The sequence below is a fragment of the Melopsittacus undulatus genome, chromosome 3 (genome assembly GCF_012275295.1).
Source record: "Melopsittacus undulatus isolate bMelUnd1 chromosome 3, bMelUnd1.mat.Z, whole genome shotgun sequence".
NCBI classification, from domain to species: Eukaryota; Metazoa; Chordata; class Aves; order Psittaciformes; family Psittaculidae; genus Melopsittacus; species Melopsittacus undulatus.
This window is the reverse complement of record NC_047529.1, coordinates 45,584,431-45,603,170: the sequence shown is the minus strand read 5'-3', so window position 1 is coordinate 45,603,170 and position 18,740 is coordinate 45,584,431. Positions and strand designations below refer to the sequence as shown.

Below are 18,740 nucleotides of genomic sequence, written 5' to 3'. Positions count from 1 at the left end.
GGGGCAGAAGGTCCGTCCCTCTCTCCCTGACAGATTTCTTCCTGGGGAGAGACAGTTTCTGGTTCCTTTCAAAGATATCTGTATTAGAAGACTGTGTACGTATACCTCCTTGCACAAACCATCTTTTCCTTTCCTCATTTGAATACCAAAGCCTTTTTTTAACAAGGCAAAAAGGCTGTTTGCAGTTTAAGCAACGATGGCATTTCAGATTGTTGTAAAATCAAAATACACTGGAAATATCCAAGCAAATCCCAACATTAGTCTGACGCTACCTAAAGCCAAGAACAAATCAAGCAATGAACACTGGTATTCTGTTGTGGGTTTTTTTTTTTTTTGCGTGGATATTACAAAAAATATTAATCATACACTTTTTTCTTTTTAAATGTTCATTACTTAGATAAAGCACATATGAATGTAACATTCAGAATCGTAACATAGAAAATGTAATGTGGGCAATTTGCTATTCCAAGTACACTTACCAAAATACAATTTTATAATGAAGAAAGTCTCAAAATACACCTGTACAACAATTGGGATCCACAAAATATGATTTAATAGTATCACTCAAGATCACTTCATTGAAATCACTGTTATAATACTGTTTGAATAGTTATCTCTGGTCAAAGAGCATTCTCCCCCTTTCCCTAGCCCATCCCACTGAAGTGAGGGTGGAATTATTTTCATTGCAAGGCGTATCTTTTAAAACCCAAATCTGAAGCAGTCCTATTAACTATTACACTGCCTACACTTAAGATACTGGGAGGATAGGGATCACCCTCTCTGAGGCCATGGTACACTGAGACACCCACATTATCATTTGTAGCGCAAGCAGAATAATCTTGTAAAGGGCAACTAAATAGGGTCAAAATATGAATTAATTATCTCACTACCAAATAATTTCCTATGTGTTACTTAAGCCTGTGACATTACAACTTTACTGAAAAATAAAAAATTACCCATTTTATCCTATAAATATTTTCTTTATTTGCTTTATGTTTAGAAGTTGCTATTTAAGTTCTATTAACAGAAATACATAACAAAAGCTCCCTAACAAGTGGAAAAAAAGTAATTACAAATGCTGAAAAAATTGGCCTCATTAACATATGTACAGACTCGCTTACTTAATACACATCTTTCTGGAAATTAAAATCATTTTATGACACACATTTATACAGGCATTAAACATTTCCAAGTGACTTTGAGGAGAGAATACGCCAAATCTTTAGTCTGGGTAGACAAAAATGTATATTTCAGTTTTGATTGTGGAGCAAACATGCAACAGATACAACACTCAGTCTGAGCTGCTGTTTGTAAGTTGTTCTGTTTTTTCCTGCAAAGATCTTTCCATTGAACTTGTGTCCTTCTGTCCCCTCTTTTCCTTGTTCTGCTGTTCCTGTAGCTTCAGGATTATTTTTCGTATTTCTTCTCTTTTGGTTTTCATTCTTGGGCGTGGAAACCAGTCTGTTAAGTTCATTGGTAGCTCAAAACTCAGAATGGGATTCTGAAAAGAAAGGTCATTTGGATATTACAGTAAGAAGTTACAACCTAGAAGACTGGAAAGAACTGTATTGGGGAAAAGCACATTCTTTCTCACCTCATTCTATCAGCATGGAACAAAATTTCTATGATTTGGGTACTTTGTACAGGTACAATCAAGGTAAAACCAATCAAGCTATCTAGAGTTGATTAGGAATCAGTGGCTAAAATGTCCTGTTCTTATAAATGACTTTTAAGACCATAACCAACTAGTAAAGTCAGTTTAACATTTCACCCTAAAAAGGAGGGCCTGTGAAAAGCCTCTGGCTACCACCAGCCCTTTCTGTACTTGCATTTTGTTTTCTTGCTAGAGGTTATTCATCCAAGGAATTAAGAGAATTATTATTATGAATCATTATCTATGCCACTTCTGTGACACCATACAACATTTCATCCTAACCAAACAACAGTTTGTGGAATAGCTTTTTCTCTCAAAGAAATTCCTCTCTTTGTGTATTCCAGTTTACATCGAGTGAATCATTCATTCACTGAGTTAACACTAACAAGACTACTTGCACGGGAACAAGTCAATAAATGCCATATACTGTACTAGAAGCATCATTTTACCTTCAAACAGAACATCAGCTAGATAAAATGGCAATAAAGTAACCCCTATGTTGCACTGACTTTGCCAAGGAAGCTACTTAACACCCGCAGTAAGTAGACTTCAGAAGAATGACACTAAAAATGCAGAAAACCATGTGTAAACCCCATTAAATAGGTCAGACAAAGGAGTAAGAACCCGAGTGTGTTAACACAATAGAAAGATATTTTACATTAATCTGAACACGTCCTTAACTAGGGCTTTTTGTTACTGCTCGTAGTGGGGAAGAAGCGCAGGGACATGGGGCAGAAGCCAGCAGTGCACGTAGTACTGGGCTGTCAGGTCTGTCCCCCGGAACTGACAGTGCCCGCAAACCCTGGCGCCTGACGCACGAGCTCTGTGACCTGCCGCCGGTTGTGTCCCTCCGCGTACAAGCACTGCCTCAGGCGGCACCACGGCGCCCCCTGGCGGCGGGAGCGGCGCCGCAGCAGCCCTCCTGACCCGGCCTCCCTCAGACCGCTGACAGGGAACTGCGGAGGGGACTGCTCTGGCAGGGCAGAGGTGTCCCTCCTGGGCCCAACGGCAAAGCTGAACAGGCATGGTGCTGCAGGAGTGCTGGCAAGTACTTGCTGTGAGAGCTGACAAGTAAACTCCTTGTTAAACTACCTACCCTGTCAAACAGTCATGGTTTTAAAAAATACACGTCATGATTTTAACCATTATTACTAAACCCAAGGTATTTTAAATAAATCGACAAACAAGAATAAGATGTGCCTGAATAGTCCACAAACATCAATTTAAGCACCCCTCCCCACACACTCCCATTCAGTTTCCACAGCTGCTGAAAACAATGAGACTTTGTGCAAGTTTTGAAATACATTAGCAGCTGAATAGCAGTACAATAACTGTATGACAGTGAAGGACCATGCAGCCACTGTGGGTTTTCCCTCCCCACCAGTGTTACTTCTGAGAATGCCCCGTGATCTGCTACCTGACACATCTAAATGCCATCCCTATGTGCTGACGGGCAATGCTGCCGCACACTGCAAAACTAGGCAGGAGGAGAGATTTGGCCTGACGTAATTCAGCAATCCATTTGCAAGAAGGAAGGGGATGGAAGGGGATAAGATTATTAAAACCTGGTTGCTCCTTGTATCTCCCAAGTACAAAAGAGGAAGGCGGATGGTTCTAATCTCTCAAGGACTCATTGGTAAAGCAAAAGCTTCTGGTTTTGATCTGCATGAATGCACTCTGCTGAAGCCTTTCTGCCCTCATATGAACGTGGGAAGGATGGAGGAACAGAGAAGAAACAGACACTTCTCCAGGAAAGGTTCAGTAATGGGACAGTTTAGGAACAGTGCTCTCAAGGGCCACGGACTTTAACAGAGTTTGTGTCCAGTACAGGCAACATCTCACTTGACTGTCACTTTCCCCTACACCTGACAGTGTCAACACCTCCACCACTTGTGAAAGACAGAGACAGTTAAAAGTCATTCAGTGTTTAATCAAATTCTCCAGTGAAATAAAGATCTGGCATTCATCTGTAATGACTCCACTTGCATGTTTTCTTGCAAATTAAAGAAAAACTACTTGTATCATATTAATGAATTTACTCAGAATCACAGTTCTTAGGGAGAAAAGAAACAGCTTTTTGTCCTATGTCTTTAGGTTAGATTTAGAACTCAAATTTGAACTCAGGTTCTTACTGGGTTATTTTAAAGACTATGCACAGTAAGAACACAAAAGAAAGACTCTGTATGTATTTTCTTACTCTCTTAGAAAAAAGCCTATTTCAAATTGGTTTCCAATTTCTGATACATATATAAAACTAAAAAGGCTAATCAGTTTATTTCCCCCAAAATATTACGCATGTTCATGTATACACTAGTTTATAATGCATACTCTAATAAATGGGTATAACAGCTACATTAGGAGCCTTTTATAGCTGTTATAATTTAGTAGTTCATCACTGATTGCTGCTGGATACCAAAAAAAAAACCAACAACAACAAACCAGAAAACCCACCTCCAATAGTTACACAAACAGATATACACACCACATACCTCAAAAAAGCTCTCCACATACTGCAGTATGTACACTCCACAATCACTGAAATTGTTTTGTTGTGGCACTTTTGGGTTCGAACCTTTCATGACTTCTTTGGAAAAGCTTCTTTTGTTGCCTTTTCTGACTTCCCACTCCACCTCTAAATATCTATGATAAAAGACCATGCAAATCAGAACTTTTTCTTCTTGAAGAGTTTTGCAGAAAACCAACCCCTCAAACCCAGACATGAAACTTACTCCCGTAGTATTTTCACAACATTTGACCGGGAAGGCCCTCTCAGGGAGTCCATAAGCAAAATGCAGGGCCTAAGAGAGAACACAACTTTTAAGTACACAGTATTTTACAGCAGTTTGGAAAGCAAAATGTTACACAACTGCTATGAAACAGTGGGGTGACCTTGAACAAAAGTAGGTCAATACTATGAAGTTTCACCAGCGCTGCTATAATCCTCTAACTGGGATAGATAAATGCAAGACTGTCGAGATTTAATCATACATTGAGCATACTGTCAGACTGAAAGCGTATGTTACAGGCAAAACTTAGTTGCTTAAAACCCTCTCAGATGTCTAGTACTCTAGTTCTAGATGCACAAGGCATATGGAACACTGGCAAGAGACTAGAAAGTAAGGGTTAGAACCCCAAAATATCCTTCTGCTGTAGCAACTGGAGGGCAGATGGGGCAGTCCATAGCACCTAAGATAACACTAGGTGTTGCATGTTTAATAAATTATTCCAGCCAATGAATCTAAAAATCTACCTGGTAGTTATGCACAAAACACATGTATTCCATTTGAAAAACTTTCAAAAAAATAACATATCCATAAACAAACATTTTCTAGACTACCAAGTTTGCCTGAAGACTTCACTACAAATCCTTACATCCTGTCCCTTGACCTAGAGCATACCACCTCTGCAGCAGCTATAAACAGAACAGTCATATCAGCTGCCTTATATGCCACAGCTGAATTTATACATCAAACCTAACTCATACCAGAGTTCAGAATCTCAGCATTAGGTGCAAGATGTATTTTGAGGGATAAATAGCATGTAAATTAATTTTCACAAAGCTCTGCTTTCTCCTTTCTAATACATTCAGACAAGGTATCCTTTATAGAAACTGGAAAATAGTAAATGCAGATAGAATATCTGCATGCACTTATGTCTAGGTTTGTTTGCATTTATAAATTCATTTACATGTATGCAATTTTTTAGGCATAAGCATATAATCACTTGAATAACATTCACTTTTACTTGTTTTAATTGCTGATTTTAAAAAAGCTATTATTTACATAGGCAATGCTTTTTAAAACGATCAATCCAGTACTTTGGGGGAAGGAGGCTGTTACATAGTAAAGCATTTAAGTGCCCTTAATCACTTTTGATACTTAAGTGCCAAATATCTCATGAAATTTCATCTTGGATTAAAATATTGTCTGGGGAAAGTATTATGTACAGATAATTTGTCAACAGAATGGGACAAATTTAGCCAACCTATAATCAGCAGCTCATAAATATTCTTAAAATTCACAACACAGAAAGATTTTTACCCCTTCATAAAAATGCATTAAGTCATACACATTCCATACCATGTATAAATATGTAATTTTATTCTTATGATGCACCATAAGCATGCATTGTGAAAGCCTTTCTCTTTCTAGCAACCCCTACATACACAAAGAAAATGGATAAATTGTGAAAAAAAAACAAAGGGAACAGTCAGACAGCAATACGAGTAACAATATTTCAGGATATGGAATCATAAAAAGTAAAACAAACAAACAAACAAACAAAAAAAAAACGGAAAAAGTAACTGAATTTAGTACTGTGGGGGTGGTTAAAAACTATATCCATTTTCCTGTACTCGTCTTGAGTAGTTACTAAGGTTTTCTTCAGCATTTAGTTAAGATATTAACCTGCTTTTTGATACAGAAAGCTACATTTGAATATGCTTCTGTACCTTCTTTTTGTAGGAATGTCGAGGAATGTAGGAATGTAGCTATCAAAGAAGAGCCTTATTTGAAGAAACAATCTTCACCTGCCTTGAAGCAGTAGAAGCTTAACAGAAACCCCAAATGCTTCCATATCAGTAGCAGTTTCACTCATGAAATTTTCTGCTCACTGAAGATGATACTACTAAGTATAAAATTCTCTCTCAAACACTAATAACATGCTGATTAAAGTGTTTGAACACTGATGTATGACCATTTCCCATAATTACCATCTTTGGCAATTTCATAAACTTTTATATGAAATCTCCATTTTAACGGTTTTAATACTTACTGTTTGCAGATGGTAGGCTTCAGGTGCCATTGTCCCATTTCTGAATTACAATTATCATCCAGAAGGCCACCATCATCACTACTGTCTTCCTACAGAAGGAAGATATTAACAGGTGTTTAAAAGCTAGTACTGTTTTTCAAACAGATACAAAAGAAATTATTGCTATACTTACCATTCTTATTCAAGACCAATAACACAAATTTAATAAAGAAGTGGTAGCTCTAATCTGAAACCATTCATAGTTTGTAAAGGTCGCATTACTAACTTTTAGTCACATGATTTCTCAAATCCTTGCTGGAATGACACAGAGTGAATGGTGCTATTTATTTAACAACCACTGAAACTAGAAAAAAAGCTGCAACTGACATTTTCAAATCATTGCTGGCTTCTGCATTAAATAATGCATCTCCATTATTTGATTATAATCCAAATTATACTTTCCCCTGCCAATGACTACTAGGAACCTCCTTGGCAGTTTTATGTATATTACATTCTAGATGAAAGGAGACAAAATCTGCCATGAACTCAGAATTAAAATTTTGATCTGTGCTCCAGAATGAACCAACTTGGTTTTCAGGGTGAGGGAAATTAAACCACTGTGAAATTATATATCACGGGTTGCAAAAACAGTCATGCCACAAACCTGGGAATATCCTTGACCTTTCAATTTCAATACTGATTGCTATGAAGGATATAGGAGTTTTATGAACAAAGCCACTAAATTATTGTATCTAAAAGCATCCCAATGATCCATAGTTTCTTTCCCTTCTATTTTCACTATTACTACTGCAGACCATTGTGTTACAGGGAATAAGATGCTTTCAAAAAATGGGAACAGCTGCATCAGCATAATTTGTGACACTTTTGGTGAGAATTGTGTACACATACTAACATGAAGGATCCTACAACGGAAATCTTCATGCTATGCCATGAAGGTGTTCTATTAGAAACTGCTGCCCATTCAGGGAACTCTTAATTGCTACAGAACAGACAGTGAGGCACCTCCACCAGATGAAAACCACAGGATGTTTAGGCAAGTGGCATGACAGGAGAGGTGGGTTCAGTCTGTACGAAAAACATCTTTAGATTTCAACATGAACTAGAGCTTTTGTGTGTGCAGACAATATACATACTATTTGGAAGACATTACAAATAGCTGCAGACTTTGGAAAATATTTTTTTGTTCTGGACTCAGAGGTGAAAACCAGGTAATTCCTAGATAGTATATCTGATAGCCTCCGATTCTTTATTTCAGACAACTTGGAGTCATACACCTGGAACATGAACAGGAGGCTCAATTAGGAAGAATATATGTGTAACTCCTTAGCTTGCTCACGTTGAACTTAAATTGTAGAAGCAACAGGGTGGTAGTATAATACCCTTAAACTCTGTAGTGAATCAGTAAAGGGCATTTTAATGATTAGTTGTTCCACAGGTCTAAAACTTCTTCCAATCTGAACAAGAACACTACTTGATTCATGCTGTTTAAATTTAATTAGAAGCATCAATCAAACAAAACAGCAAAGCAGCACCTACTTATAAATGCGTCTGTTTATGTCCAGGAAATAGAAGCTGAAAGATTAACTTGTTCTTGGGTTTGGTGGGTAAACATGGGAGTGGAAGAGATGAAAGGTAGGAATGTGTTGACTTTCAGAGTTCCCACTAAAATCATTGTCTAATGTTGTCACTTTGCAAAAGACTCACAAAATATTAAATGTCGGATTAGTACAGCAGTTTCCTATTATACAGTTTAAGGAATGAATGTACAATCGTTTCCTGCCAGCTAATATGCAAACTGTCTGTGTAGCCAGTGCTTTGGATTTGACACTTGTAAAGATAACTACTTTCAGACACATTTACAATGTGGACACAGCTTTTAAGCTGCCCATTCAAAATACAAATCAACAATTTACATTTCCCAAATAAAATTGCTGAATTCTTTACCTGATTATCTTGGTCTTCAGAAAAATCTATAAGCTCATCTTCATTTAGTTTACTGCCATCAGCTGAGTCTTCACTATAGTTTAGCCTGATTTTGTGCAATCCATCTGTATCAATCACAGATAGCAGTATATTTAAACATCAAATACTATGCCATCATTGAAGACCAAACCATGTTCAATACCTAAGATTTCTCCAGGATTGTTCACAATAACTGTAATAATGCTGACATACAATATTTTATTCATGCATATGAACAAAAGTGAAAAGTTTCTTCTAAGTAACACAGCAGAAACTGTTCCTTATTCTATGAAATGAGTAAAAATATTCTAAAGACAGACTAAAAACTACTATGAAATTACCCTATAGTTCCATGAAGCCTTTAAAACAGTATAAAATGCTACTGACATCAAAGGTGTCAGTCTCATTTGGATCCTCATATAAGCACTTATTCCTATTCCTTATTTCCCATGGTTCTTCCATGACATCAAATATATCCACACACAACAGACCACACTGAGAAAGACAGTCACAAGCTTGTTATTTTTTACTTGAATCATTTCCTTGATCAGATCCACTGTGCAGTGATATGAGGACTTGTGCTAGTAAGAGGAAAAGGCAGCTTGGGAACGCACTGCCAGGGAGGGTAGAATGCATGATCAGCTCTTCTGAGAGCAGCAGCTTAGAAATGTTTGTGAAACTTCACTGTTTGCTACAGAAAAAAAGTATTTGTAAATTCACTCCCTACCCTCTCTACATATTTAGTCACGTGGGAAACTGCAGCAGAAGATATAAAGTTTACTGAATGTTACAGCTATAACTGTGAAAGAAGCAGATACATAAAGCTACAGGCTCACTAGTCTTAGTATGCTACCATGCAAGACTACAGAATAGATTTTTGAGGTGAAAAATTGAAAAATATGTGGAAATAAGTAAAAAACCAGTAACTCATGGCAACAAACCCCAAAATCTTCGTAAGAAAACTCTTCTTAAAGGGCTCTGTAATATATCTAAACAATCACTAAAATAAAAAGTGTTGGTTACAGTGTCACTGGAGGACATATGTCTTCTTAAGGAAAACCAGGATTTCTGTAAGAACAGTAAATAGGGCAATGAATTAGCTAATGGAAAACATGGCAAAGACCTGATTTTGAAAACACTTAAACAGAGAAGTTAAAGAAACACTTTGGAAAGAGGTTGCCAGTGGAATTCCACAGGGACAAACTTGAGAATTAGCCTTACTCTGTATCTTTGAAAAGACCTTAGCACAAGAAGTAGGCCATACACTAATCTGACTTAGTACTACTCAACTGAACAGCCACTCTGTCTGCTTTAGCACAAGAAAAGGTGGTCTCTTGGTTTCACTGACTATGCTATCAAAGAGGCATCTGCTACCTTTTGAGATATCCTAGGGTATCAAGACATACCTATGGGTTTGGCAGGGTCAAGAATCAAAACCCACACCCTTCTGGAGCAACAGCTGAAGGCTGGGCAGAAAACCCAAGGCTTATATCCCCATCTTCCATCTAACTGAAATGTAAGTTTATATACACATGTAAACTTAGATGCCTGAACATTTATTAGTGTCAGTCTCAAACTGAATCTCACCCTTAAATCATAACAGTGACCTATATAAATGTCTACATTAATAAAAGGGTACATCATCTGCAATAGCTGAGCAAGGCAGTCTGAGGGGTTTAGTCAGACACTGAATGACCATCAGCCACCAATACAATCTGTACCTGAAAAGAATCCAAACCTTGCAGTGAACAGTGAAAACAATCTTTTCCTGTTTCCTTAATCTGCCTTTAAAAGTATGTCAGCTCACTTTGGTACAAATGCTGCTCCAGAGCACTGAAATCAGCCTCCACAGCAGTAATGCATGAAGAAAACCTCTCTAAATGTAACACAGAGGTCATGTGAGTGATTTTTTTTTTCTTCTTTTTACGTATCTTCTCTCAGGGCATTACAAAACCTAACAGTGTTGAAGCAAAACCTCAAATGCTGGAACACACTGGAATCAAGGTTCCTGACACAATCTTAATTCAGCTCCTCCATGCACAGACATGGGGATCCATAGTCAACTACTGTTCTTTCCTTAACAATTGCAGTCTTAAGTGATACAAAGTGGTATCTACAAAATTATTTGTGTGAACAAAGGTCACACAACTGAAAACTTAATCTGATTTAGGAAAACAGTTTTCCATCTCCAGCCCTTTGCCATGAAAGTTATGTCAACAACCACAAAAACACTTAATACGCAATGGCTATAAATTACTTATATTGCAAGTACTCAAATTTCAGCACGTACTGAACTTTCAAAGTATGAAGTTTACACAATTGCAGAAGTAGTAACAGATGTGAAATCTCAAAATTTTTAATTAAAATGTGTATATTTTTACAATTACATACCCATAGATTGGCTAGCAGTTGTGAATTCACCCTGTATACCATTCACGTCCAGAGTCCTATGGTCTAGTTTATGGCATGTTGATTCCACAGTGTTAGGTTCTTCCACATCACTGTCTATTTGATTTAGTTTTTTGAAAGCACTTTTTCCCCTACAAGGACTTCTTCTACAACATGAAGACTCACTGTCCTCTGTGTCAGTGTTTGGGTCAATTAAAGCTGTATTAAACTTTTTGGTCAACATTTTCTTTGCTGTGGATTTGGAAGGTGAGTTTTGTGCATCTAATTCATTTGGCAAAGGAGATGATGTGTTGCTCTCTCCATCTGAAGAGGGAGATTTTAGTTGTGTTGCAGCATTTTCATGATAGTGGGGATTTGGTTCATATTTGGGTTTTTCTAAACCAGGAAAACAGATGACAGCCAAAAACCAGTGGGCACTGAAAAGGAAAAAATACATTAAAAATAATTAATACATTAATGCTCATGTTAAATCTGGAGTTTGTAATAAATAAACAAAATACTGAGTGTCCCTTATGTGCACATACACACAAAAACCCAAACCTCCCATAGTTATCAAGGATAGATTGTAACAGCTGTTTACTTTTCTGGGAAGGTTTCACTCAAGCCTTCAGTCTTCTCTAAAGCTAAGATTACTCCATTCAACCAGTCACAAACTCATTAATATGATGCAGTTAGTTTATTTCAATTTGCTCATACTATTTGCATTCTTTTCCTTCTTTTAATTAAAGTTTGTTTAATCTTTAACATTTTCTTTATCACTGCATGAGACAGGGATTGTGGAGTTCATGTTTTATGGCTCTATAAAGTTTTCTGGTAGTTCAGCACTAGCAACACTAGTCAGATCTAATGGCATAGCTGAATTGCCCATATTCTTTTGCCTACGAGATCTTCCAATTGTATATGACACTTGACATTTTTAATGAAATCTTGTCAACAGTGAACTAAAAAAGGGGAGAATAGAGTATCTGTAATGCCATCACCACAACTCTGTTGTCCTTCCTTTGTTGTCCCTTTGACTGATCCTTTCAAAAAACTGACATTCTAGCCTGTTCAGGACCAAAAATAGTTATTTCTCCCAGAACAAAGTAAGTTTTACCCCAGTTTCCTTTTTATCTCCTCTTCAGACTTCACTGACTTGCCACTCCATCAGAAATGGAGCAGCAGCAAATTTAGGGACTGAGGCACTGCAAATAGATACTGACTGACCCGATTTAGAAATTTTCTGAAGGTTTTCTGATTCCCTATAGATTCCCTACAGCAAATAGCAAAACAGAACCTAGCTATGTATTATGCAGGTGAAGACTTATTTCAATGTGGTTTAGGAAAAGAAGAAAAACTGTATTTAAAAATGCATGTCTAACAGACATATTAAAAATTAGACGATTACAAAGCCTCAATTCTACTGAAATTCAAAGGCAGTTAAAGCGGCCTCTGAAAGCAGCATATGAAGTATGGAAGCATTTTTTCTTGAATGATTCGCCACAACTAATACATAAATATATAAGCATTGCCAAATGCTAGAATTTGTGTGCATTCTATTAATATAGGCTTTATGTACCAATTATGCAAATAGACTAGCAAACTAATCTGGATCTAAAGAGAAAAGAGCTTTTAACTTTTAAAAGAACAACCTATTTCCACTGGAGACATGAACAAAAAGGACTGTACTGTCAAAGGACATAGATGCAGTCACAGTTGTATCAGCCATATTCTTCTGAAGATAATTCTCCTCTAGACTCATTCTGCTCACCTCCAGTTACTGCAGTTTGGTAACTTGTTAGATGATGACCCTACACTCCCTAAACTAGTGGTTATGGGAGAGTCTGGAAAGACTTTCTGGAACCTAAAAAGGGGGAAAAAGGAAAACTAGGGAACTATAGGCTGGTCAGTCTCACCTTGGTGCCCAGCAAAATGATGGAGCAGATCCTCCTGAAAACTATGATAAGACACATGGAAAATAATGGGGTGCTGGGCTTTGTGTTCTTCTGTAGGTAGCTCCCCAGCCTCCTCTCTATCCTGTGATACCAGTTACAATACTAGGAGCATTTCACTGTTGAGTCACCAATTCTTTCCTAAATGTTAGTATCTCACCCAAAAAAAGTTCAGCTTTTTGTTCCTCAAAACTGAATGTTGAATTTTGGGGCATGGGGGAAGTGACATGTTCGAGGGGATACAGAATTGCAAGGTGCATCCAAACAAAAATATTAGCAGCTAGTAACATCAATAAATAAATAATTATAACAAAAAGATCTAATTTGTGCTTTCATTGCCAGAAGGCAGTTCAAAACCAATAAAAAACAAACCACCAGCACCACTATTTCCCAATCTCTCAAACCACAACTTTCTCATCTCCCTGGATACTTGTTTTTTTCTTCTCTGCAATACTGTACATATCAGGAAACCACTTTTGCAAAAGAATATCCTACTATCACCACTTACCAAGTTTCAGTTCACACTGAAGGACAGTTCCAGAAAGTGTGAATGGCATTGCTTCCAGAAGAAAGATGTACACCAAAAGTATGATGAATCTATGAGACCAAGCTAGTCCAAAGTAAAATCCCCAACTCAGACATGGTATGAACATCATGCCTTCAGCACAAACTTGCAAATTCACTTCTATGGACCTGCACTACTTGCTAAGGTAGACATTGCTTTAGTTCCTTATCAGTAAATGAACAAGACAGTGGAAATTACTGTGTTAAGATACTAGCAATATAACTAATTCTTGTAAAACCACAGAACTATTTTCATTTTCAGGTGACTTCTAAGTCACACTCTTATTTGCAGCATTACCAGTCTCATCTATCATTTCTCCTATGCAGATGTGTGAATGACACAAGAGAGGATGGTGGGAAGTAAACTATGCAACAAGCTTTAAAGCAACAAAAAATTAGGTGACAGAGACTTAAAAATTATTGTACTTAAAGCTTCAGAGGAGAGGGACAACAAGGATGAAGCCTGAAATGGACAGGGAGAATTATCTTGCAACTGAGTCATTTTTACCACCTAAGGGCTGGTTGACTTCCCATGGCTATGCAGCAATCATAGCATCTCAAAATTTGAAGTCCATACTTGTAAGCAGCTTTCTAAAGCACTTTCAACTTTACAACAGATCTGTGGTCACTTACCTCATAACTGCCTCTCTACAGCTAGTCTCAGAATTCAGACAAGGAGGAGAAATTTTCCTCCCACTGCACAATGGCACAGTATCTAGACACACTTCCTTTAAGACAGTCTAATTAAAAAAAATCCAAACTTCTTTAATTACTGAAAGTATCATTAGGTATGCCTATGATATGACAATTCTCTTGTCTCTGTCCTTTACTTATGTTTTTATTATATATATTTTAAATGCAGCAGTTTAACATTCCTAAATATTAAGGACAGCTTAGATTCTATTCATGAAACATAGAAATGTGTTTGTGACAACTTGTTCTGATCTTAAAGAATGCAAACACCATTAAAACTACTTAACAACTATTAGGATGCTACCTGTCTGCTTCCTGACCCAAGAAACTTATCAGGACAAATAAATATAAAGAAAAAGAATAAAGTTCTAAATATAGGGCAGTAAAGATTTTCACTTGCATTTTCTTCTGATGTAGGTCTAATATAACTACAGAATGATTGCATGTAAACCATACAGATCCCATCAGAACAAAAAGTAAGGGTCAAATAAATGTAAATCCAATTATCAGCAATAACTGCTTAGAAGAACAAATTTCAGAGAACCAGGTAAAACTGATTCTCTGAACTGGTTCAGAAGAAGTACTTAGAAAAGTTCATTTTTTCTCAGTCTTTATTCTGAATGATACTTCTTAGACTACAACAATGAACTTAAAGGTCTTACATAACTGTTTTTTTTAATCACCTGGAAAAGTATGTTTGTTTTCTTAATTTTTAGCTTAAATTCACACTAGTAACTTTCAGTTTCAGAATGAGAAGGCTTAAACCTTTACTGACTGAGATAGAAAGGTTCATTTACTTACGCTTCATTAAGGGGAACAAAAATGAAATCTTTCTGAAAAATGTCAACATGTCGTGTCCATGTTTTTACTCGCCCATGTCGTTTTTGCTGTATTCTGCAAGAAAAACACATGATTTGTAGGGTGGCTTATTTTAAGTGAAAGACTGCTTTTCCAGATATTTTCACCTTAACACCTTCTTAAGATTTTCAAGCTGTATTTTATGTTTGTTATAGGTCTGGATGCTTCCTAGAGTTCTGCTGGTAACACAATACTGTCTGTAAGACTTTTACTTCTGTAAAGCATCTCTTCTTGTAGTCTTCCCTCTACTTAGCTCTTAGTTAAACTGACTTATCAACAGACTTACGAAAGGTTTGAAGTTTCATGAATATTTCTCCTTTCCCTTTGATTAAGGCGTTTATAGAAGAAAGAACTGAACACATGTATTCTATCAGCATCTTCTTTTTTCAGTTTTTCAAGTACCAAATATCTAGTTAGTAAAAAAAAGGCAAAAAAAAAAAATTCATGGAGGTGAATTCATCAAAGTATTCATCACAAAAGTAAAATGGACTGCCAACAGTGCTACCTCCCCACCACATTGTTACAGCCTTTTGCAAGAGATAAAAGAGTATTAGAGCTAACTAACCACAGGAATTAATTAATGCAAAATCTGTGCCAACATTTTAAGATACTAAGTCCTCTGTTTAATCAACATATTGTTTTGCTTGCTGTTTATATCATGGCAGCAAGATAAATTTTCAATTAATATATTATATAAAAACATAAAGAATATATATAAAATCTAGGAAAGATTCACAGTCTGTAACAGCCACTAAATCTCCAAACACACCCAGAGTGATGCATTGATCTTCCTTTTACTTCTAAAATATTTTAGTAGACTGAAAATTATAAACGTGCTTTATGTGTAGCATAAACACAGCCACACATAAGTAGCTGTAGCATCAGTGACATAAAAAAAATAATGTATTATGTTAATCAGAACAAATGAAATTCCATGGAATACAAATATTCAGGAAAAAAACCTGAACTTAAAAAATGCCTTTTTTTCTTTTTTTCAGCTAAAATTCCTCTTCAGATGTTAAGAAATTCTAAAGAACTTTTCTGCCAAGTGAGAACAATGTCACTGTCAAGCAGGATAGCAGAGGAACCAAAATTTCTAGCAAACGCACAAAGCAACCTTTTAAATTAGAGCTATACATACTTGGAGACCAAGTGTTAACAACTGACTTAGGAATTTTTAGTGTAAGAATTTTTCAAGTTTCAAAGACAACTAAAAATTGATTTGAAATAAAACTTACTTTAAATAAAAATCAATAATAACATCATTTAAAAACTCTCCTTCATTTAGACAATGGAGGTCTTCATTGGTCACAGAAATGCCACCTTTAGCTGGAGGAGGTGGATAAACTATCAACCTGAAAAGAAAAAAACAAAATATAATCAAAGTATGGCAGGCTGAAAAAATCCTCAGAGAATCAATACAGGGCAAAGATAAGCATCTTACTTTTCAATAGGACCAATAAATACTGTATGTGGTTCTCCAATTTCTTCATCATCATCAAAATATGGTAACTGTTTATTTCTCTGCTGCATTTTGGATTCGGAAGCAACCTTAAAAGAATAAAGTAAAAATCAATTTGTATAGTGTGCTCAAATTTACGAAAGAGATAAGAAAGCTTTAAGAAGTCCAGCAGTGTAATACCCACTGCTTTTGCAAAGACTTGTTTGTTTGGTTTTCTCCTTTCCTAATTAATTTCTTACATTTAGGTCTGTTCTTATTCCTTGCAGAGTCACAAACCTTTCGCATTCTTTAAGAGGAAGTTTTGTTTAAAGAAAGCACTGATTAAATTTAACTACAACACTGCAACTTAATTTGTTTAAAATACTACCATTCTACCAGTAGATTAATTTGGAAACATTTTTGTTGTCTAATTATAGTAGAAATTTCTCATCTCTTAGTAATTTTTAAATTGCAACACTTCTTGTGGACCACACTAAAACGTATTGTGAACGTACAGAATATTTCCCATAGTTTCATAACCCACCATAATGCTTCTGAGAATCCTCATATAAAAGCCAGCAGAAATTGTTGGTAATTTTGGGGTGTTCTGGTGACTAGCACACTACCTTTAGTGTATTTGTAACCCAAATAATATAATGACTGACAAAAATGTAATTACATTTTTTGTTTTGTTTTCTCTGTGAGATGGGCTTCCTTTGGAATTGTCTTCCAAGCACTTGGTAAAAGCAACAAGCCTGCCATTGGCTTCTTCAAAGGAAATTTTCACAAAGAAGTCAGAAATATTATTTCTAATACCAATGTCAGTAATAATTTTTTCAAATATTGAGTTTGCATGAGGATCAAGACCAGTTTCAAAAATCAAAATTATATACTGTTCTTCTTGACCTACAAAAAAGCAGAGAAAATTATCATTTAGAAACAAAATACGTTGCAAGAATGAACAGATTTCAAAGGCTCATGGCCCAAAACTCGCATACACTGTTGACAATATATGCAAGCAGTAATACAGATAGAAGAATTAACTACCAAGTCCTTCTACCTATATTTGCAAAAGAAGTGCATTGAGCTTTTGCCCTAATCTAGAAATATTAATTATTACACCTGACAGACTTTTAAAAGACACTGAATGAAAGCCAAAACATATTCTGAAATAACAGCTTCTCTGCTTAATGACAGTAAGACTCTGCAATCAATACTTTTTCTATTTCTTTTTTTCTTTATTCTTTATTTAATATTATCTTCTTTATTTTTTCTTATTATAGTTGTTTTTCTATAACCCTACTGTTTCAATACAATTCCAGAAATTACGTATTCAGCATAATTTCCTCTCTATATACAGAAACACCATGCCCTAATTTCTCCTAGGTCAATGCTAAAAAGTCTAGAGCAACTCTCAAAAAAAACAAACAAAAAACCAAAAACCAAATCAATTTGTGATAGATATATATTCATCTGTGGAAATTTATTAGAAAAGGAGAACTGTATTAAGAACATAGAGGGGCTTATGTGGTCTGGCTTTCATATACATAACCCCTTCAACATCTACATGCTGTTTATTTTAAAATATTTCTGCCTGGTTATCTCCTACTTTCAAATAGATGTGATTACAAAAGGGAAAGAAAAAAGGGAGAACTAAGACAACATATGCTAAATAAAAGAAAAACAGCATATGAGACCACATGATTCAGGTAGATTCATGGTCTGCCCTGATCCTAGAAGGTCACATTATCGCATTTTGAAAATCTTACATATTAAAGTCACAGCATATAAGCCCAGAGGTCCCTAGCCTTTTAGCTAACACAGTCTACAAGAATCATTTTTACATGTATATACAGCACTGACATCTACATGTCAGCTCTTTCAGACAATAGAGATTGTGAGAAACAGTGACAGATTGAAAAAGATACTGCTTTAACTTGGGGCAGCTAGCAGGTAGGACACAAAACTCAAAACCACTGCTTAGAGACTAAATGGAATAGAATACTGAGGAGGGAAAAAAAGTACATTTTTGAGATGACTGTTTCCAGACTTAAATGGGAAAATAAGCATGATGTTTTTTGAAAAAGTGGATATAAACCATATAACACATTAGAGGCATCAAGTCCTAATAAAACTACTCTTAGTGATTCTAGGCACATGTTTTGGTTACAGAAGTACGTAAACCTGTAATGGAAATTTCATGAAAGAAAGTTCTTTTTCTCTGATCAGATTTCTGTCACCATAGAAACAGAAATCTCTTAAGGATCTCAAATCCACTAGCAACCAGTTTCATTTCTAAGAAGTAAGCATCTGAAGAAGGAAAAGAATTGAAAATGTCACAGTAATCAAAATCTTCATCTCCTTACACAGGTAAAGAGATCTCACCACCTAGAAAGAGCAAAGCCCTGCTTTCAGGTCCTGTAACAAACAACCAAAAACCTCTCTGCCCGTGGTG

The 18,740-nt window shown here is 36.1% G+C and overlaps 1 protein-coding gene across 2 annotated transcripts in view; it reads right to left on the bottom strand.

Moving 5' to 3' along the window:
* Positions 1-309: 309 nt before the first annotated feature.
* SENP6 (SUMO specific peptidase 6) overlaps positions 310-18,740 on the bottom strand; it is a 73,483-nt gene continuing 55,052 nt past the window's right edge. For both annotated transcript variants that reach the window (XM_031052638.2, XM_005153305.3), the window contains 11 exons: positions 16,965-17,191; positions 16,289-16,395; positions 16,083-16,199; positions 15,131-15,253; positions 14,788-14,880; positions 10,781-11,214; positions 8,372-8,475; positions 6,428-6,516; positions 4,384-4,452; positions 4,144-4,294; positions 310-1,501 (listed from right to left, as the gene is read on the bottom strand). In XM_031052638.2, coding sequence (XP_030908498.2) covers positions 1,292-1,501; positions 4,144-4,294; positions 4,384-4,452; positions 6,428-6,516; positions 8,372-8,475; positions 10,781-11,214; positions 14,788-14,880; positions 15,131-15,253; positions 16,083-16,199; positions 16,289-16,395; positions 16,965-17,191 — 1,724 coding nt within the window. In that variant the 3' untranslated portion in view covers positions 310-1,291. The remainder of the gene's footprint in view (positions 1,502-4,143; positions 4,295-4,383; positions 4,453-6,427; positions 6,517-8,371; positions 8,476-10,780; positions 11,215-14,787; positions 14,881-15,130; positions 15,254-16,082; positions 16,200-16,288; positions 16,396-16,964; positions 17,192-18,740) is intronic.